This window comes from Gadus morhua, chromosome 12, assembly GCF_902167405.1.
Source record: "Gadus morhua chromosome 12, gadMor3.0, whole genome shotgun sequence".
Lineage (NCBI taxonomy): Eukaryota > Metazoa > Chordata > Actinopteri > Gadiformes > Gadidae > Gadus > Gadus morhua.
Window position 1 is genome coordinate 2,444,879 of NC_044059.1, and position 19,518 is coordinate 2,464,396.

The 19,518-nt window shown below is 43.8% G+C and overlaps 1 protein-coding gene and 1 long non-coding RNA gene across 2 annotated transcripts in view; both read right to left on the reverse strand.

The window, feature by feature from the left end:
• Positions 1-19,262, reverse strand: part of ror1 (receptor tyrosine kinase-like orphan receptor 1) — a 148,478-nt gene extending 129,216 nt beyond the window's left edge. The window contains exon 1 of the mRNA XM_030371920.1: positions 18,887-19,262. Within this exon, the coding sequence (XP_030227780.1) occupies positions 18,887-18,992 (106 nt within the window). The 5' untranslated portion in view covers positions 18,993-19,262. The remainder of the gene's footprint in view (positions 1-18,886) is intronic.
• LOC115555219 (uncharacterized) lies at positions 2,717-9,511 on the reverse strand. Its single transcript, XR_003978846.1, has 2 exons — positions 8,365-9,511; positions 2,717-6,446 (listed from the first exon to the last, which is right to left on the reverse strand). It is a non-coding gene; the product is annotated as an uncharacterized LOC115555219 (long non-coding RNA).
• Positions 19,263-19,518: the final 256 nt, after the last annotated feature.

Sequence of the window (19,518 nt, forward strand, 5' to 3'; positions counted from 1 at the left end):
ACAAATGGAACTTTCAGTGACCAAACCGATACCACATCGAGTATACAATTATTTTGTCTGCTAAATATTTTTTCCGGTCTCGGCCAGCAGAACTTCCTTTGATGTATGCAGACTACTTAAGGTTGTAAAAAGAGAGATTCTGGCCCTTATTCTCAGTTATGCTATGAGTTAAACAAACGGTCTCTGCAAGTAACACACTGAAGGACTTCCTGTGAATGATAAGGCTATGATATGGTCAGCCTCTTATCACACATACAGCCACACATGTGTTACGGTAGGGGTCCAGCTATTATGGCAGCATTCTTATCACTGTTGCTGGTTGTGTGTGTGTGTGTGTGTGTGTGTGTGTGTGTGTGTGTGTGTGTGTGTGTGTGTGTGTGTGTGTCTGTGTGTGTGTGTGTGGCGTCACTGGAGTGCTTGCTGGAGTCATGTTCTTGGGCTAGTACTATTTCAGGGAAAAGCCTCTTGTCCATCAGCCCCTATCAGTGAAGTGGTTTGAGACTCTGAACGACCGGACCACTGTAACCACAAACACGTCTGTCTGTCTGTATTCAAAAGTAGGGTTTCAGTGTGGTCGGGATGACTAATGTGGGCGTGCGTGTGTGAGTAAAATTATAGGAGTGAGTGGCAGAGAGACACAGACAGAGAGACAGAGTGAGAAAGAGAGAGCGAAAGAGACAGAGAGACTGAGAGAGACAGAGAGAGCAACGATAGACAGTGAGACATGGGGCCCTATCTTGCATCGCGCGCAATTTACTTTCTACACTGACGCATGTGTCATTGCTATTTTGCAACTGGCGCAGAGCGTTCTTTTACGTCCATCCGTCCATCTGTTTAAACACACGCAAAGTGAACACGTAACGCATAATACAGTCCATGGCAATGTATATTAACGGGGGGACACATGCATATTATGAACACAAGTCGATAACGATAATGCATACGATACTGGTAAGAAACGATGTTTGTTAATGTATCGCGTACATCATTAAATAGAACCACAGTTACCGCATATCATGTGTGTTAAGTTTTCTTTGCCGAAATTTATTTGAAGTATTTCTGAAGTTGTTGAAGAAAACGCTATTCCATGTGTGAATTAGGCCATATTATTTGGCCATAAACTGAGTCATTTCAAGTTTGAATTTCATGTGGTCATGCATCTGTCTCATGGGAGACTGCAAACGCGCTGTCAAACTATCAACTCGTCTGATTCAAATGCGCTCATGGCTCTTAAAGGGGATTGGAGACGGCACATTGGTTTATTACACGTTACCTCCAAACCACACTTACAGGTAATTAGGCTACTTCAGACCAACCCTTTTTAGATTGGGCGCAAGAGTCATTTATGTGCCGGTAAACTAGCAACGTCGTCATAGAACCGCCCACAAAGCTACTTAAAATAGGGCCCATAGACAGAGCGAGACAGAGACCGAGAAAGAGAGAGAGAGTCAGAGACAGGGACACTTGGTGTTGATTCAGACTTCATACATCTCATCCCTCCGGATGGGCTCCAGTAGCTTCCCCCTGCAACGGCTTGCTCTGAGGCAACGAAACACGAAGCGGGGCCATGCAAGACTTGAACCAAAAAAACCTTGGAAACCAACACATCATCCATGGCAACACACACACTCACACCAATGCAGACGGTACTGAAATCTTGGTACACATCCTTTCCAAGCATTCCTCCACATCATGCCAACACATGCACACGTCACACACACAATAGCGTCTTTGTACCGCTGAACTGGATGGGGCTCCGCCTGCTGGGGAATCACCTGCCATGGGCATCACGTGGGAGACCAGGTTGTGGGCAGCCTAGCCCGTATTCTAGTCATGTTTAGAGCTGAATTTCTGAGTCAACACTAAGATTGTAGATTACGCATACAACACAGCGAAAGGAGCAAAAGAACATGGCAGTGTTGGCGAAAGATTCCTTCCATTTTAGTTTTTATCACTTTTCGAAAAAAGTGGGTCCCATGGTCTCCGGTCGCAACGAGGAAAACACACAGTAGACAACATGAGCACACTGAGTAGAGATGACCTAGGACTATTACAGGGCTATTCCCCGTGGACGGAGAGAGACGGTAAAGGATAACGTGAGGATTATGAGAATGTATGCGCCAGGTGGGGGGGGGGAGGAAGACTAGGGGGTGGGAAGATATCATGATGGATTATTTGCAAGGAAGGTGGATGGCTTCCTGGCTGGAAACTCTACTCTCTGTGAGGCAGATAACCAGGTTTATAAATACGGAGACGAGGGAAGCTGTGAGATATTAGGGTGTGTGTGTATGTGTGTGTGTGTGTGTGTGTGTGTGTGTGTGTGTTACGTTTTTGTCACGGAACACCTGGCTCCTCTTAACCTCCTCTGCCTGTCTTTCTGCTTGAGCTGCCTCTTTCAGCCATCCCTCAACTCCCAGCCGACCCACACCCTTGCTTCCTTTCACGCATGGGACGTCCCACAGGGTGAAGAGGAGGAGGGGGGTGGTTGCCTTAATTTCCCAAACACAGTGGGGTCTGCAGGAGCTTGAGTTTGGAGGGGGGGGGGGGCAATATTTGGGGAGGCCTCCTCCAGAAGCACCCGGGGATCCAGCCCATCGGTCAGGCAAACCCCACTCACCTCCATCATGTCTATTGTTGCACTCTGTTAATCACATCCACCTGTTGGTGCCGCTTTAGAATACCCATGAGTATCTGTTGTAACCTATTTGTTTTTAAGATCTCTCTCTCTCTCTCTCTCTCTCTCTCTCTCTCTCTCTCTCTCTCAGCTAACTGATGAACCCTGGGACTCTGGTGTTAGTTCGGGAGTTATTCATTTGACACTAAAGAGGACCCCACTATTCCGTCCCACCGCAGGCATGAACAACCCGCCCCTGCTCCTCTTCTCAGCCCCGGTCGCCACGCCTCACAATAGCTTGACCCCCTTGCCCCATTGTCCCCCAGCTTCACTCACTCGTTTGCTCACCGTTCCATTTTATTGGCTTGTTTGCTTCACTGAACTGCATGTGGATGAACTGGCATAGCAGACAGTCATCACACATGTAGGAAACATCACAGGTCGGTGTTACAAAGGGCGTGTATTCTTATGCCCTTACACCTTGACCCTCCTTGCATCGCTCACAGTTTATTTGTCCCAACAATTTATAGTTATGTAAATATGTATGAATATTTGCATACTGTGATTGATAAGGCTGTATTCCCTTTTAGCGTAAGGAAAGATATGCTCTTTCTTGTGCCTCCTCATTGCTCATGGCAGGAATGGAGAGAGATCCACCACTGGTTTCGGCAGGTGTTGCCGCTTTCAACTCGCTACAATGTGGATACAAGTTGAAGAAACCCCCCTTTGGGAACAGGGTTAGAGAACTAAGACAACACTGAAAAAAAATCTGATAATTTAACGGGAAACGGCCAAAATCACGGGACAGACAGTGTTTTCATCTCACAATGTATATGGCGTCAAATTATTCATTTTTCCTCCCCAAGGTGTGCATGTAGTTTGAGGGGTGAGGTCATCCCTTCACCCTAATTGTTCTGTATCTGCGCAGGAAGATATCCCTATGGCAACAAAGGCCCAGAAAACGTCCATCCCTTCAGTACGGTGCTGACTGCGGCCACTGCAGTATTACGTTATGTTTGGCCCCAGGAACATGCTGACAGAACACGCCAGAAGAAAGCCACGAGATTCCATAGGGTAACAGTCATATGGGGGTGGGGGGGGGGCAGAAGAGTGCAGACAAGCTAATGATAGGGAGGGAAAAACACTGCTGAGATCAACTGCTAGGGAGAGGCCGGGTGGGAGATGACAGGCATGGAGCACCACAACCGGCGAGTCTTGTAAGATTGAGTTACAAATGAAGTTAAACAAATACTTAAATGTTTCCTTCCATTTGGGTTTCAGGCCTCCGGTAGGTTACGTTGCGTTCACATTGGCTCTAAAACATGTGTGCCACAACGAGATGTTATTGCCCTTCAGTTCCCCAGAACTCTCTCACCATGCACACACAACACACACAGACACCTTATCAGTAAGACAAGTCAAGGTTAGTGCTTCTAAACCTACACAACAAAGCACATGTGACCGCCATTTTCCACCGCCGAATTCCTCCCGCACAGAAAATCCTATCTGACGTGTTTGCTGCTTTTTGTTCCCTTTCATATTTTTTTATTCTGCACCCCTGTGCCTCCCTTCTTCTCCTTCCTCCTCTTCTCTACCATACTCTCTCTCTCGGGGTCCTGCTGTGCATAGTTTATGATTTGCTGATAGGGCCACAAGCATGCATGCAGGCCAAGGCCTCAGGGAAAGGCTGCCGAGACAAAAGCTGCTTTTCAGCTCTAGGCTCTCTCTCTCCCCCTCTCCCCCCCTCTCCTAGAAGGCAGAAATATGTTGGCAAAGCGGCTGGGGGGCTGGAACGGGAACATTGTAGGTGAAAATGACTTTACCTGATAAGGAGGCTTCCATGTTATTCACACACAGCCCGAGTCAGTGAAGATGCTACCGTCTTCAAATGATGAAAACATAATTACGCTGAAGCGGCGACGACGTGTAGGAAAGTGACCAACAAGTGAGGAGGCTCACTTGTTGTTAACAAAAACAACAAGTGAGCCTCCTCCTTTGTTTAAAAATTGCCTTCAGGTTTTACATTGTACCATTTATTTTAAAATCTTTCCTGCTTGGTAATGCTGGCATAGAAAGCCACCGATACGGTTTAACAGTCTCTCCTCAATCTTCTCAGCAGACATATCTATCTCAGCCTCAGAACCAAATGGAGACCGATCCAAAAGAACACATTCTGCGTCTCCTCAATGTCTCCTTCTGTGATAATTTGGGCGTGGATCAGTGGCTATTTAAGGCATCTGTTAATGTAAAAAATAACAATAAGCACAGTCACACAGACGGTCAAAGATAGGTGGATGATAAGGATTTTCATGCGAGAGAAACGGAACGTGATTTGTTAGATCCGATATGCAAGTTTTATTGACTCTGGGAGTAATGTTTTTTGTGCGAGAATGGGCATGCGACTATGTCTCTATACAAAAGACATTCCAGATGGAGGATTTCTTAAATTGCAGCTGGGAGTATTCCCCCCTCATTTACTAACCAAGAAAAAATCAATCCCGCAGGCTGCCAGATGTGGCAGAAGGCCCGCTCACCCACACTCTCACAATAAACACAAACACACACCATTGCATTTACTCACATCTGTGTGACTGTGCTTGTATGTTGGACTGCGCATGTGTGTTGGACAGTGCATTCTGTGCGTGTGTGTCTCCATCAGTCAAATGCAGATTCTTATCACTTTGAATCTCCTTCCCATTCAAATGAACACCAGGTGACTGATGTCTTGTTCTGAACCCATGGATTCCTGGCACTGGTAGATTAATCACCTCAAGACAATCACTAGTTCCTCTCCCTTGCTGAAAGGCACATTACAAAACCTTTCTCTGGTATTTGATAGTAGTTGTAGCCAAGTGGCTCAACCTGTTGACTTTGGTACCCCTGCTGTTGACCCCAATACATGATACAAATCACAAATCACACTGTATCACAACTCTCAATCCCCTATTAGTCTTTAAATGGGCTTAGTTATATCTGATAATCACTAGAACACCCAAATCCAGCTTGAATGTCTCACAGGTAATGAGCCCCGACGTGCAATAACAGCCTTGCTGTTCTTGGCAAAAAAACAAAACATTGTATGAAGCTGGTGGCAGTGAGAGCGGAGAGGTGCAGTGCACGGGCCCACAGCCCCGTACCTAGGGCTGGGGTGTATCCCCATCTGTTGTTCCACACATATCTCGCTGCACTGTAAAACCACAGGCTGCTAATTGCTTTCACATTACATCGCCGCTGAAGGGGATGTTGGTGGCTTTCCAAGACCACCTTGGTAGCGCTGGGGGTGGGGGGGTGGGGGGGACGACGACTGTATGCAAACATTCGGCAGCCCAACCGTTCTAACGCCCTACGCTGTGGTCGAGTCGGGGATTACGGATAAACATGTAGGTGGCTACGCAACCGAGAGTCAAACACTTCATTGCTAGTGTATTTAAATAAGAATCTATTTATGGAGAATAAGTAGACCATGGTGTTGTCAGGAAACTTGCACCAATTGTGTGCTAAATTGCTAAATGGCTAACTTCTTGACACTACAACTCTTTCTATTTAGCTTACTTCGTTAAAAGTAGCCAACAGACAAAGTGACACTCTAAGCTAAGGGTTAATTTAATTAGCATGAGAGCAAACTACACAGATGTGCAGCTGGCAGGTAAACCATTTAACAAACATAAACCAACACACAACTACATCAGTAGTTGTGTGCCATTATTGTGTTCACATCATGTCAATGTAGACGCGCCAACTGATTTGTTACATCACACTGATGTTATCATTGTCAATGAAATTACACACACACACACACACACACACACACACACACACACACACACACACACTAGGCCACTCTATCTGCCCTGAGAGGTGATGTGGACGTTACTACACACAGACACAGACACAGACACAGACACACACACACACACACACACACACACACACACACACACACACACACACACACACACACTTGCCTTTCTTCAGGAGCAGCACTGTTTGTGTGGGGGAACTTATCATCAGGGAGGTAGTCAAGCTATTTGTGGCAGCCACAAGCAGTTCTTGATTGCTTGGACATGTCTGACCGTAACAGAGTAAGTGGACAGACCAGCTGTGAAGGGCCACCACGGGGACAAGGGGTCGCAGAGATTTCTCACCCACCCACCCACACGTATTCAGAAAGAATATTATAAACCTTTCAGCATATATAATTGAATGAACAATTCACACACAAGCTAAATTTGGAATAGAATTAAGACGAGTGTTCTTTTTTTTGGCTAAATCTCAAGGCCACTTACTTACGCTGAGGAACTGCTGCCCATTGTACCATTTATTAAAGGGCCCTCGCCCAAGAAAGATACATAGGCTCCAATTTCATATAGGCTACAATGTTGATAAACTGATAAAGTGAAGTGGAGGGGGGGTAGCAGGTGGAAGAGAAGAATTGTTTGGCAGCCACATAGCATCCTCAAACCATCTGAATTACCACCGCCCTCCGTCAGGCCAGTGCCTCGCATCAGTAAACAGTGGACCACTCTTACCCCCATCGGGGGGAAGCATTCCCCAAACCCTTCTTTGCTCAGGGTCGTTTGTTATAGCGCTATGTAGTAGGGCCCGACCGATATAAATATACTTTAAACACTTTTGACGAATATGTGAATTGAATGCAGAACCTTTGAGTGTTTTAGAATACATTTACAGTCAAAAATGAGTGTAATGTAAAATGTAAAATAAATAACTAATTCCCAATGTGCTGCGCTCGTGAGCAGTGAGTAACACGTGCGTGCTGAGGAGTATGGTCTCACCGTTAGAGTCTACAGTATAACAAATTGACATGGCCTGGGACCTAAAGAAAAACAGGCACAACATGCTCAAACAACGCGTCTTGTGTACATTGGTGAGGTGAGCGCGCAGCTGCCTGAGCGAGCGTGCTTTCATGTTGTACGGTAAAATTCAATCTCCTCTTTTTTACTCCAGCTAAAGTTGTTAGTTAGCAAGGCGAGTAAGAGCGCAATCTGCAGGATACTAAGCAAAATAACTAGAGCTGTCAAGCGATTAAAATATTTAATCGTGATTAATCGCATTAATGCCATAGTTAACTTTAATTAATCGCGATTAATCGCAAATTCTTTTTCTATGCTAAATATCCCTTGGTTTTTTTGTCCCATAATTCTTCTCATTTTAATTCTCTTATCAACATGGTGAAGTGCATCGGCTTGCCTTGTGCAAATGATTTTTTATTGATAACAACATTGGCATATACACTGATCAAAACAGGACGATACAAAAAAAGAGCCTATAGTGCAATTAAACGACTGCTTTGAACAAATGTCATTTGAACATAGCAGTCAGGCTACTGCTTCTTTGTTTTGAGCCAAAAAAAAAAATTAAATTGCGTTAATCGCGCGATAAAATTTTTAACGCCGTTAAATTTGGTTTGCGTTAACGCCGTTAATAACGCGTTTAACTGACAGCTCTAAAAATAACATAAAAAAATAAATAAAAAAAAATCGGTTGTAATCGGCGTCTTTTTGGCCGATGCCGATTATTTTCAAAAAGGCTATAATCGGCCGATTAAATCGGCAGGCCGATAAATCGGTCGGGCCCTACTATGTAGTACATGGCATGCAAAACCACCGTGAACACAACAGGAGCATGCGTAAACATTTGTTTCGCTGAAAGGGCCAGCGAAATACGCGCCCGCTTGCGTGTGTTTGAAGCTAGGCCACTCTATCTGCCCTGAGAGGTGATGTGGACGTTACTACACACACACACACACACACACACACACACACACACACACACACACACACACACAGACACAGACACAGACACACACACACACACACACACACACACACACACACACACTCTCAATGGAACATTCACCCTTGGGGATCAAAAAGAAAAGAAATGTCACCCTGTAGGCATTACTATTTAGCAAGTAGAAGACTGACAGCTACTAGTCTATCACCAAAAATGTGTATTTTTAATAAGCAATTTCCACTGTGACATGGTGGCTGGTCATGTCTGGTGTGGTTTTTACCCTCCTTAACGATAGGTAATGGACTCTTGTGGGCTGAGATTAGCACTGGCTAGCTTAGCCGCGGGGAGGTAAAGCAAACAGGGGGCAGGATCGCGCAAGCCTAAGCCTCTTATACTGGCCCTGCGGAGGAGCAGCTCATTGACTTCTGATGGGGATTAGGGTGGAGGTGTCACAGACCAAAGGAGTAGCACTCCAATATACTGACAACATATCCATATCCCCTTATCGGATTACGCACGTTGGCAGACATATGGGTTTAGGGATACCTTCTCGCTTGTGCATATATACGTTTTCATGCATTCCCAGAAGGATCATTTGATTGACATGCCTTGCACACACATAGCATGGATCCATTAAGGTCTACAGCCTTCTCTGTCCCTCCCTCCACCCCATCAAAACGCCCTTCCTCCCTCCCTCTATCCCTCTTCAGCAAAAGAACGAGGCCGGCGGACTTTCATGTCCGGGACGGCTGACATCAATGTTCTGACAAACTCGGTAGATAAGGATGGACAGAGAAAGGATATTTAAAAGAGGATTATAAAATGTATGTGGCAGATGGATCTAGACTGTTAATAATTGATTCATAGTTGGAGCTGGAAGTATGAGGACTGACGTGTGTGTGTGTGTGTGTGTGTGTGTGTGTGTGTGTGTGTGTGTGTGTGTGTGTGTGTGTGTGTGTGTGTGTCCACTACCAGTCAACTTAGGTTTGTGATTCATCCAACACTGAACAACAGACCAGGGATCGACCGATATATCGGTCGGCCGATATTATAGGCCGATATTCGCGTTTTTCACGTGTATCGGTATCGGCCGATACGCGGCTGATTTTCGCCGATATTTTTTTCGCCAAGTATTTTTTTAATTTTTTTTTTTTTACTTGTTCTACCTCACCTGTTTTTAATATTTGTTAAATATTGTTTTTTATATTGAAGTTCAATAAATGTTCCTTTTTTTAAATTGAGATTTGTAACATTTGTTATCAGTGTAACTTTTATGATTGAGGGAGCAAAAGCAGTATCTGCTCTAAATATCGGCTCAAGAAAATCGGTATCGGCGTATCGGCTAAGGCTGATGAAAAAATATCGGTATCGTATCGGCCCTAAAAAATCTGTATCGGTCGATCCCTACAACAGACCCGAATTAGCTCCAGCTTTCGAAAGGGATCCAGATTCCATATAATAACTGCCTCAAGCGGAAATATCAAGGCAAAAGTGCATAAACTATGTTCTACTTTATAATCCCATCATTACCTCTCAGAATGGAGGATCAACAGAGAGCCAACCACTACATTCTCAATCCTTACAGAATAAATGCATAAATTATAGTCATGAACACGCTGCTTGTCAGGATTTTCGCAGAATCATATAGTTCGGAGCACACACCTATTTCGAGTTACGAACAGAAAGACAGAGTGGAGCATGTAGGGATCTCTCTTCACAAGAGACAGATTCCTGTTCTGTGACTGTACTGATCCCTCTCTCCCATCCATAACACACACACACACACACACACACACACACACACACACACACACACACACACACACACACACACACACACACACACACACACACACACACACACACACACACACACACACACACACACACACACACACACACAGGTCCTCAGACTTCCAGCTCTCCACACTTTCCTCAGGCGCGGCCTTCAAGACTGCCATTGGTTTCCGGACTCGCGCAGAGAGCTATTCTGCAATGCTGACTCAATGGTTTTCAGGTTTTTCTTTTGGACCACACGGATCATCATGCCATGTCTGACAGGAAGTGACAACTTCTCGTCCGACCCAGGGCGGCTGAGCGCCACACGTGAGCGCGGTTTCGCCAGAGTGAAGTATCGCTTGGCTGCAGCGGGCGGCCCCGGCAGTTGTGGCCGTGGCCTCCTGGGATTAGCATGGCGGAGAACCCCTTTACACCAGATTACTGGGTCAGTATGGTCACCACGCATTTAGAATGGATGGCAAAAGAAAAGTCGGATCTCAGCTTGGAGGAATATGATACCCTCAGCCAGTGAGCCAAGTTCAATTACGGTTATCCGAGGGGAAGGATGTCTTCTGGATTGTTTGGAAGGTTTGCTCAGATCAAAAGAAACATTGAAACGTTATTTTAACTAAATGGTAACATTTTTTAAAAAGTATCTCCTCCGTTTCCAGGGATCCAGTTGACCATTTCCAGTCCAGCTGAGAGCAGTCGTCATTGGCATCATCTATGATGGCTAATATCATAAGCTACAGCAGCATATTGAACCGAAGCGAAGAGTTGAGCTAGCAGGGTACCCAAGCCAGAACTGAATGTATAGTTTCTCAACTCCAAAGCTATGGAAAAACACGATTTTGCCGTTGGGGGGTATTTCACGAGCAGCCCATCGTCATGGGTCACAAAGGCTCCAGAAGCTATTTGCCTTTGATGCCGACATGTGGAGAAGTGTGTTGCTCAAAGTGTCTGATGATAAAGGAAGCTTTGTGGCCCAGGACTATAAGCACAATACCATGACTCGGCTGTGCTCAACCAATAGGAAGCGTGTTTTTGGATCTCTGAGAGGAAATGTGTGTGAAGCACGCAGTGCTAAAGAGGAGGAGAGGGAGATGTGGGCCAAACCTCTCCAGACTATTGTGTGATTCAAGTGGCTGGGCAAACAGGGGCCAATGGTTCAGGGAGGCACCGGCTGTGTGAGAACCGTCTGACAAAGCAAAGGGCCTCGGTTAAACAAACAGGACAAGTCTGGCTCGTGGCGGGGCAGCCGCGAGGACTCTCTGACAACAATGGCCGCCCTCCGCATTGATGCTCAGAGACAGAGAAAGTTTTACTACAATAGAACTGTTAAAATGTATTTAAAAAAAATCCTTTATTTTTATTGTTCTCATTAAGTACTTAGTTCTCAAGAAAGAGACTGGTCTTGTGAGGTGGGACTGGGATCAAAAATAAATTATTCCAATAAAGTACTCCCAAATAGATCACATAACAGGTTAAAAGGATTTAGACTTTTGACTTCCCTTTGAAAACAATGGGATTATGACACTTCAGGGTTAAACCCTCATGTCGTTCGTCCTCTAGTGGTTCCTTGTATTGGTCTTGTTAAACCAGCAGTTTACAATAACTTTTTGAAGAAGAACTAATCTTCAAATAGACCAGAATTCCTTTTCGCAGCACTGCCAAAGGATTATGGTTCCTATGGCTACTGATAATAATTATCGAGCTGTAAGAAAAAGCCCAAACAAATCTAAACACACTTTTCAGAATGCTGAATAAACACAGCAATGATTGTCCTGACACCCAGGATAGAAGTACGCACACATCTGCACACACGGAGACTTACGCAAAAGGGAAAATGTGAGTTGTCCAATGCTTAACATAAATCATACGATTGCCAGTAAAATCACATTTCCTGCCTTTTAAACATCTCAATAGTTCTGTGAGGAGGGAGAAAGTGCTTTTCAACTGCCGTTTTCCACATTAAAAAGCAGCACAGGGATGGCGTGCCATGTAGACTATATCATTACAGTCAGACAGCAGGAGCAGCAGTGGGTAATTGAACCAAATAAACAAGCAGGAACAAGAGAAAGACTTCAGAGAGGGAAGACAAGAGAGAGGGAGAGAGAGCCATGTGAAGGGATAATTCTTGCATGTATGAATGCTTTCTCTTTTACAGAGTAGAAAAGAAGCAATAGCTAGAGTAGAAAAGTTACATAGTGCAGGTTCAACGTCACTACAGGTGATAGCCACTACTAGCCAAAGTAATGGCCACAACTATTAGCCAAAATAATGGCCACTAGTAGCCAAAGTAATTGCCACAACTACGAGCCAAAGTAATGGCCACTACTTCTAGCCAAAGTAATGGCCACTAATACTAGCCAAAGTAATGGCCACCACTACTATTCAAAGTAATGGCCACTAATACTAGCCAAAGTAATGGCCACCACTACTATTCAAAGTAATGGCCACTAATACTAGCCAAAGTAATGGCCACCACTACTATTCAAAGTAATGGCCACTAATACTAGCCAAAGTAATGGCCACCACTACTATTCAAAGTAATGGCCACTAATACTAGCCAAAGTAATGGCCACCACTACTATTCAAAGTAATGGCCACTAATACTAGCCAAAGTAATGGCCACCACTACTATTCAAAGTAATTGCCACTAATACTAGCCAAAGTTATGACCACCACTACTAGCCAAAGTAATGGCCACTAATACTAGCCAAAGTTATGACCACCACTACTAGCCAAAGTAATGGCCAGTAGTTTCTCTCCAGCATGGGAAATAACCTCTCTGCCTCCCCTTTGCTTATGACGTGCCTCTTAAATATAATAAATAAATAAGTTAAGTGTTCATCATTTTGGTTTGATCTTTCAGACGGTTTCCACACAATATTCCATACCATCGAATTTAGGGAGGGGGGGCTTGCTATGTGTGGTTAACGCGGTGGTTACATGTGGTCGGCAGTGAAGCCACTTCGCTCTGATTCAAATGCCTCCCCCCCCCCCGCCCCCCCTCAGTCTTTGTACTACAGGGAGTCCCCTGTTAATGTAGTTCACTTCTACTGTTAACTAACCCGGACATCCTGTACACTGGCGTGGTTCTCCAGTGCTGCCTCTCGGGCCAGGACCTGAGTGTTTGCTTTAGGGAGAAATGATGCGAGGCTGATGAACACGCGGTGGGAAAGAGCCAAGTGGAGGGGGGAGTGAATGCATAAAAAGCCTACTTCATTTGGAGAGAAGTCTTGACACAGATACACGTGTAAGAGGGAAGGGAAAACTAGCTAATGAGAGAAAAAAGAGAAAAAAACTATTGATTGACAAGTTTCCACCGCCAACTAAATAAATATTTAGATTTTTAGGCCGGTCAGGTATTTATTTATTGGTGGCCCGGTTGGTGTGCATAAAGAGCCGGTTGTGGCGAGGAGCAAGATGGGCCGTCTCCAAGATCCTTAATGCTATTCAACAGGCTCTAGATAGATATGTAGGGGTGATTTGAGAACCACCGCGTTTCAAACACCAAGGGGCCTCCTCGCGGAAACGCAATGGTAACAAGACTGGAGAAGACAGGGGCACGGGACAGGAGGAACGCCGGAAACTGTAGTTAAGAAATGCATTATTCATTCATACTGTATCTCTCTTATTCCCATGTGCAGAACTTGATATTAAGACACAATGATATTGGTATGTTCGGCTCATTGCATGAGCCTTGATCAAGTGTTGCTCGTTAGGGGTGGGGGGAAAACTATTATAATTGCCGTAAGAATTGCTATTCTTATCTTCTATGATTCTTAATCTATAAACTCAAATCAAGCCTCGATTTACAATCGGGAATCGTTTTGAATCGAGTATCTATTTTGAATCTAGTCGTGAACCCATGAATCATAAACACTCTGTTGCTCGGTCATCAAAAACACTGGATTAACTAGTGGCCATCTAGTCGTCCTTCTATTGAATAAACAGTCGGGAGAGTAGGATCAGAGCTGTGCATAAAACAGTAAAAATCTTGTCTCTCCAACACCCACCCACACCAATATCCTCAATCTTTGTTGTAATCTGGTGTTGTGATTTACTATTCATGGATTTTACAACAGATTGACTTTGTTTTACCTCCACCAGAGGCTCAGCTTCTTAGCTGACATTAAATTGCAGGAAGGCTAGCGGGGGGAGGGGGGGGTCATGCTTGGCCTCAGCTTGTGGTAGTAGATACTTTATCAGTCGTCTCAAACGACAGTCTGAGTGAACTTTATTTAGCCCTCAATTAATCAACGCCGGCACGAGAAAAGAAAAAAAATACACGTTTTCCCTTCCATTTGACAAAGTGTACCCCATGTGCAGCTTTGAAGTTAATATAGGCCTTTGCCTGTTAAAGTATATGGCACTAAAATATGGAGGATAAAGAGCTCTCTTCTTCAGAGTTGTCTCCGGGTGGAATCGCAGGGCTGACATGTTATCAACGCATTCCAGCCACTGAGTCCAAACAGGGTAAACAATGGGGCCATTTGACTCACGCATCTCAGGCGTCAGTCAGAAAACACAGTGCTAACCTTGTCACGCTAGGACATGAAGCATTCAATGATAGCGGTCATGTGCTACAGCAGTGACAGCCAGGAAAATTGCCAAAGCAATTGGTTTTCTTCATTCGACTCAAGTACCAACAATGTTCATTTATATTCCATTTTCTTTAGCATTATTATTATATTATGACCGCCTTATTACGTTACCAACCACCCATTTAAACATAGCGTTTTCAATTACCTTCTGCACTGAGTCCTACATGATGAATCTGGAAACTAATTTTCTGGTGGCCTTACATCTGAGTCTCTTGTAGCAGATTGAATAGATTAAAAAAATATTTATCCCTGTGTCAATTAAACGTTTAAATATCATCAGATAATAAAAGGACAAGGCCAGGATGCAGATGCAGAATCGCTGCTTATATTAAAAGAGTGATTTTAATAACGTGTTTGTTTTTGTACTGTATATAGGTGCTTTTAGAAACCTTGCCGTTGGCTGTTTTTTGGATGTGGCATGTTTGTCTTATGCGGCTGAAGCATGGGTGAAAGCCCAAGCCAATGTTCCACTTTGTGGGACAATAAAATTAACCTCCAATCTTGAACATTAATTAAAGAATTAGCACAGGACATCCTCCCAACAAGCCCGCCCCCCGGCCGCTTGTTGAACCCGGGGCAGAGGGAACCCATGCACGACGTGCCTCGTAACAAATGTAAAGTAGGTAATGGCTGAACCAGGCTGCCATGGTTAAGTAGCACTGATATTTTAAATCAGTGACATGAAACAGTGCTAAGGCGCATGATGTACGACCGCGTGCTGATTAACCCCACCGTCTGCGTTCCCCCACTTCTTTTTCACACACTCTAAAACTGACTCTGTGATGTCCCAAAAAAAAAAGAAGTCAGTTTGCTCTGTTTCAGAAATAAAGAGAGCCGTCGCATCCATCAGTGTCTGCCAAAAGCTTTTAGGGATGATCTCTGGCAGATGACCTGAGAGTTTGCAGCGAGGGAGAGCGAGAGAAGGCATTTTTACACTACCAAGCCGGTACGGCCTCAGCTTGACAGGCCCTGCAATTTCACTGTCTTGCCTGTTATACCGAGGGATATAATCCCCATTTGTAAAGAAGCTGGTTTCCTTGGAGTAGTCGGGACTATGCACGGAGATTAGACCTCTTTAGAATAATTTGCATACTCTCAATGTTTTTATTTCTTAATTAGTCAAGCCTGGCGCAGGCCAAAATGAGTATATATCTGAGTGTAGGCTACAAACGCAATTAACTATTTTCAAGTCAAAACGCAAACATATTCTTTATTTTGCTGACCACTTTGTTTTTTATCCTGACAAAAGCCTCGTAAGGAAAGTTCCTCTGGTACTTTCTCATAGATCGCACCATCTTTCCCTGTTTGTGTTAAATTTGACTGCATCACCTTTTCTCCCATGATGGTCAGCAGCTCGCAGATTGCACCTTCTCTCCAGTTAGAACTACTCATGTTGCTATCGCTGCATTGTCTCTTTTGTAGGGACAACGCAGCAAGACCCCAAGTCCCGCCCCTGGAACCGTGAAGCCGTTTAATTGCATTTACATGAAAATGAAATCGCTAGTATGTGTATGGTCCGAGAGGGTAAATTGGGGTGCGAAATCAAGCCGGTATATTACCTCTGTCAGTGTAAATGCGCGGACCATGCCAGGAAAAAAGGCGAGCAAAAGATGGAATATTTGGCAGTGTGAAAACGTTTCGAGAGAGAGAGGGACACAGACAGTGATAGAGATAAAAAAAAGAGAGACTGAGACAAAAAGAAAGAAAGACAGAGACAGATAAAGAGAGAGACAGAGAGAGCCAGGGCTTCATTTCAGAAGCAGAGCTGAGCCATCTAGGTGACGATATAGGTGCAACCTAGCTGGCCTGAGCCAGACCCCAGCAGGCCGCAAAGAGAAGGATGTTCAAATGTTCACTGGATTACCTGAAGCAACGATTGCACAAGTGCAGGGAGAGAGCAGAACAGCCTGGCTGGCTGGGAGGGTTCCCCGCCCCAGGGGTAAAGTGCCTTTACTGTCAACAGCGTGCCTCTGGTGCGTAAAGGCGGGAACCAACCTACATGATTTATAGCAAGAGTTGGTGAACAAGGGTGACTGCCTTCAGATAAGAACATTAGTTTGAAAAAAACTCATAAAGTTAGATGTAGCTGTCTACATAAAATCAAGTAACACTTTGCAATAAGGCTTCATTTTTTTAAACATTAATCAACATTAGTTAATGCCTTGCAAGCATCAATGGTCATTATTAAACACTTATCTAATGTTCTAGTATTAATGTAATAATGGTGTTGTTATCTAAGGTAATGGTGTTCATGTTAACTCAGATAATTATATAATAAGATAATTATGTAATTTATACATCATTTAAAGGGTGACTGTTAACCCTAACCCCTATGCTAATGCTGTATAATAATGCTTATAACAGCATTAACTATGCTAATTAATGGTTAATTGATGTACCCTTAGTGGAATTTTTTACCAAAACAAAGCAAAACACTGCTTACAGTAACAGACTAGAGAAGATTAGAAGCATATATGGATCCTTGCTACTGGTGTAGTAACCAGAGACTAAAAGAGCAGCCTAAAACCCGTCACCTAAATTGCGGAGTTATGGAAGCTGCAAAGACGTCTGGTTTTCTTCTACTTATGGCCATGTTTTACTTCCCCCAACGTAGAGAGTCGGGGGGCCGAGATCCACAAAAAGGTTAAGCCCCCTTTGCCCCATTGTTGTTTGATTATGCCGCACTGCCCCTTGCTTGAAGCTACAGACACATCCAAGACATTTCCGTTTTGTTTTTTTAACCTGCTTGGGCAGCACCTTCGAGTTATTCTGGATTGTTCTTCTCAGCCTCACTTGTGTGTCACTGAAGTTAAAAGTGTCTGCTAAACGACTCCATGTAAAATCAAGTGTAAATGATAAAAGGGCAAATGTTAATAGATTTCACGGTGCTGTAAGGACAGGGTCACAAGAGTTCAAACATGTTTCCCCAAAATCTATTCAACAATCAAGAGTCAAGAGTGACAAACAAAGTGATTGTGCTTCTCTAAATAGCAAGCATTTAAAGTAGTTATTGTATAGGAAGTATAGATACCGATACCCTCATCAACACCATAGATAAGCCTGGTCAATAACCTGTTGAGTTTGGATAGAAGGCAACAAAAATAATTTAGTGATGAAACATTTCTTCCATGAATGGGACTTTTGTGAAATTGTAAGAGCAGTCCTATTGCTTTTCCAATTATATATATATATATATATATATATATATATATATATATATATATATATATATATATATATATATATATATATATGTGTGTGTGTGTGTGTGGGTTCAGAATTGAATACGTTTTTAGAGAATTACAGTGGATTAAAATTCCAGTCAACCTCCTCAGCGAGAGAGAGATACTGGAAGAAGATAAGAAGAGGGACAAGAATGAGGTCTCCGAACCGAGGTCTCCGAGAGCCGGACCGCGGGTCCGTATCAGTGAGCTCACTCCAGTATGAAAGAGGCCTGCCAGTAAATAACGGCCACAACCATTCAGGGAGCACAAGATAATCCAAACAAAATCTTAAAAAAATAAAAATGTGTAAATCACTAGCCATCTGGAACGTTTTCCTTCTGTTAAACAAAATTGAAAACATAAAAACATACTGATTTCCTATAATTCTTTAAGATTGATCAATGCAACTTTTTCTTTGCGTAACAAATCATGTTGAGGCCTACTTTTTCTAAAACCAGATAGTATTTGATTCATTGGTTGAACCCATAGACTATATAAAATTATTTATACTAAGATAAACAAATGCATTGCAAATATTTTGAGGCATGAATGTTAAGGGCAACAAGAAAATAGCCATCCAGCTGAGAGAATCAGTGTTATTAAAACCCCCATTGTCTTTCTATGGAGTTAAAAAATGTTGAATGGTTTCTCCTTGGTCCCTTACGGCGCACAGGCTTCAGAGTACAAACAAAAGATCATCTCAAAACGATGGGTCATTTGCATGAGACTAGTGGAGCCTGCATGCTGCCACTCATGTAGGCTACTGCATCGTTTTAACACAATTTCCGATTAGTTCAATTCATTTTTTTTCAAAAATGTGGTGCAATGGTGTGCCTAATAGGCTACACATGGAGAGGAGACTGCAAAGAAGAACATTAATCTGGAAAAAGATGTAGCTCTCTTACCTGTTGCGCCTAATTCTTGAATAATTTGGAGAAACACAACAGTGCAGATAACTTTTGCCTGACATCTCCGCAGATGATGGGTCCAGGTTTCCCGATTTGGATACATTCCTCCGGATCAGCGCTAACGGTAAGTCCCTTTTTCACATCCACTGCATCAGTCGAGCACACGTGCAATAAAAGAAAGCTCGTGTAACGTCAACGAAAAAAACACTCAACACTATCTCGTCAAATATCCCGGTTGTTTAACGTACAGAGCGTAGACACCATTAGAAGACGAGGGATCTCCTGGTGATAATGTGAACCTGAAGAAACCACCAATGCGTATTCTTCCTCGTATGTTTCTCCCCGCTCCTCTCTCTATTCTCGACTGTCTAGGTCCAAAACTATCTTCCCCCCCTCCACTGTGAGCGAGTACTTCACGGGACGACTTGCGCCCAGCGCCACCTGGCTCTGATTAGGATGCAATGCGTCGCCACCGCGCGGCCGTTACAGGAACTGCCACGAAACGTTTGTTTCAACAGTTTCAAAGATGTCATGTATTTCGCCAGGGGTCACAGGGTAAACGTCCACCATAATATTTAGAACACATGGTCCCCCCAATACAAATATGAAAGAAGCAGACTTGATCTAAA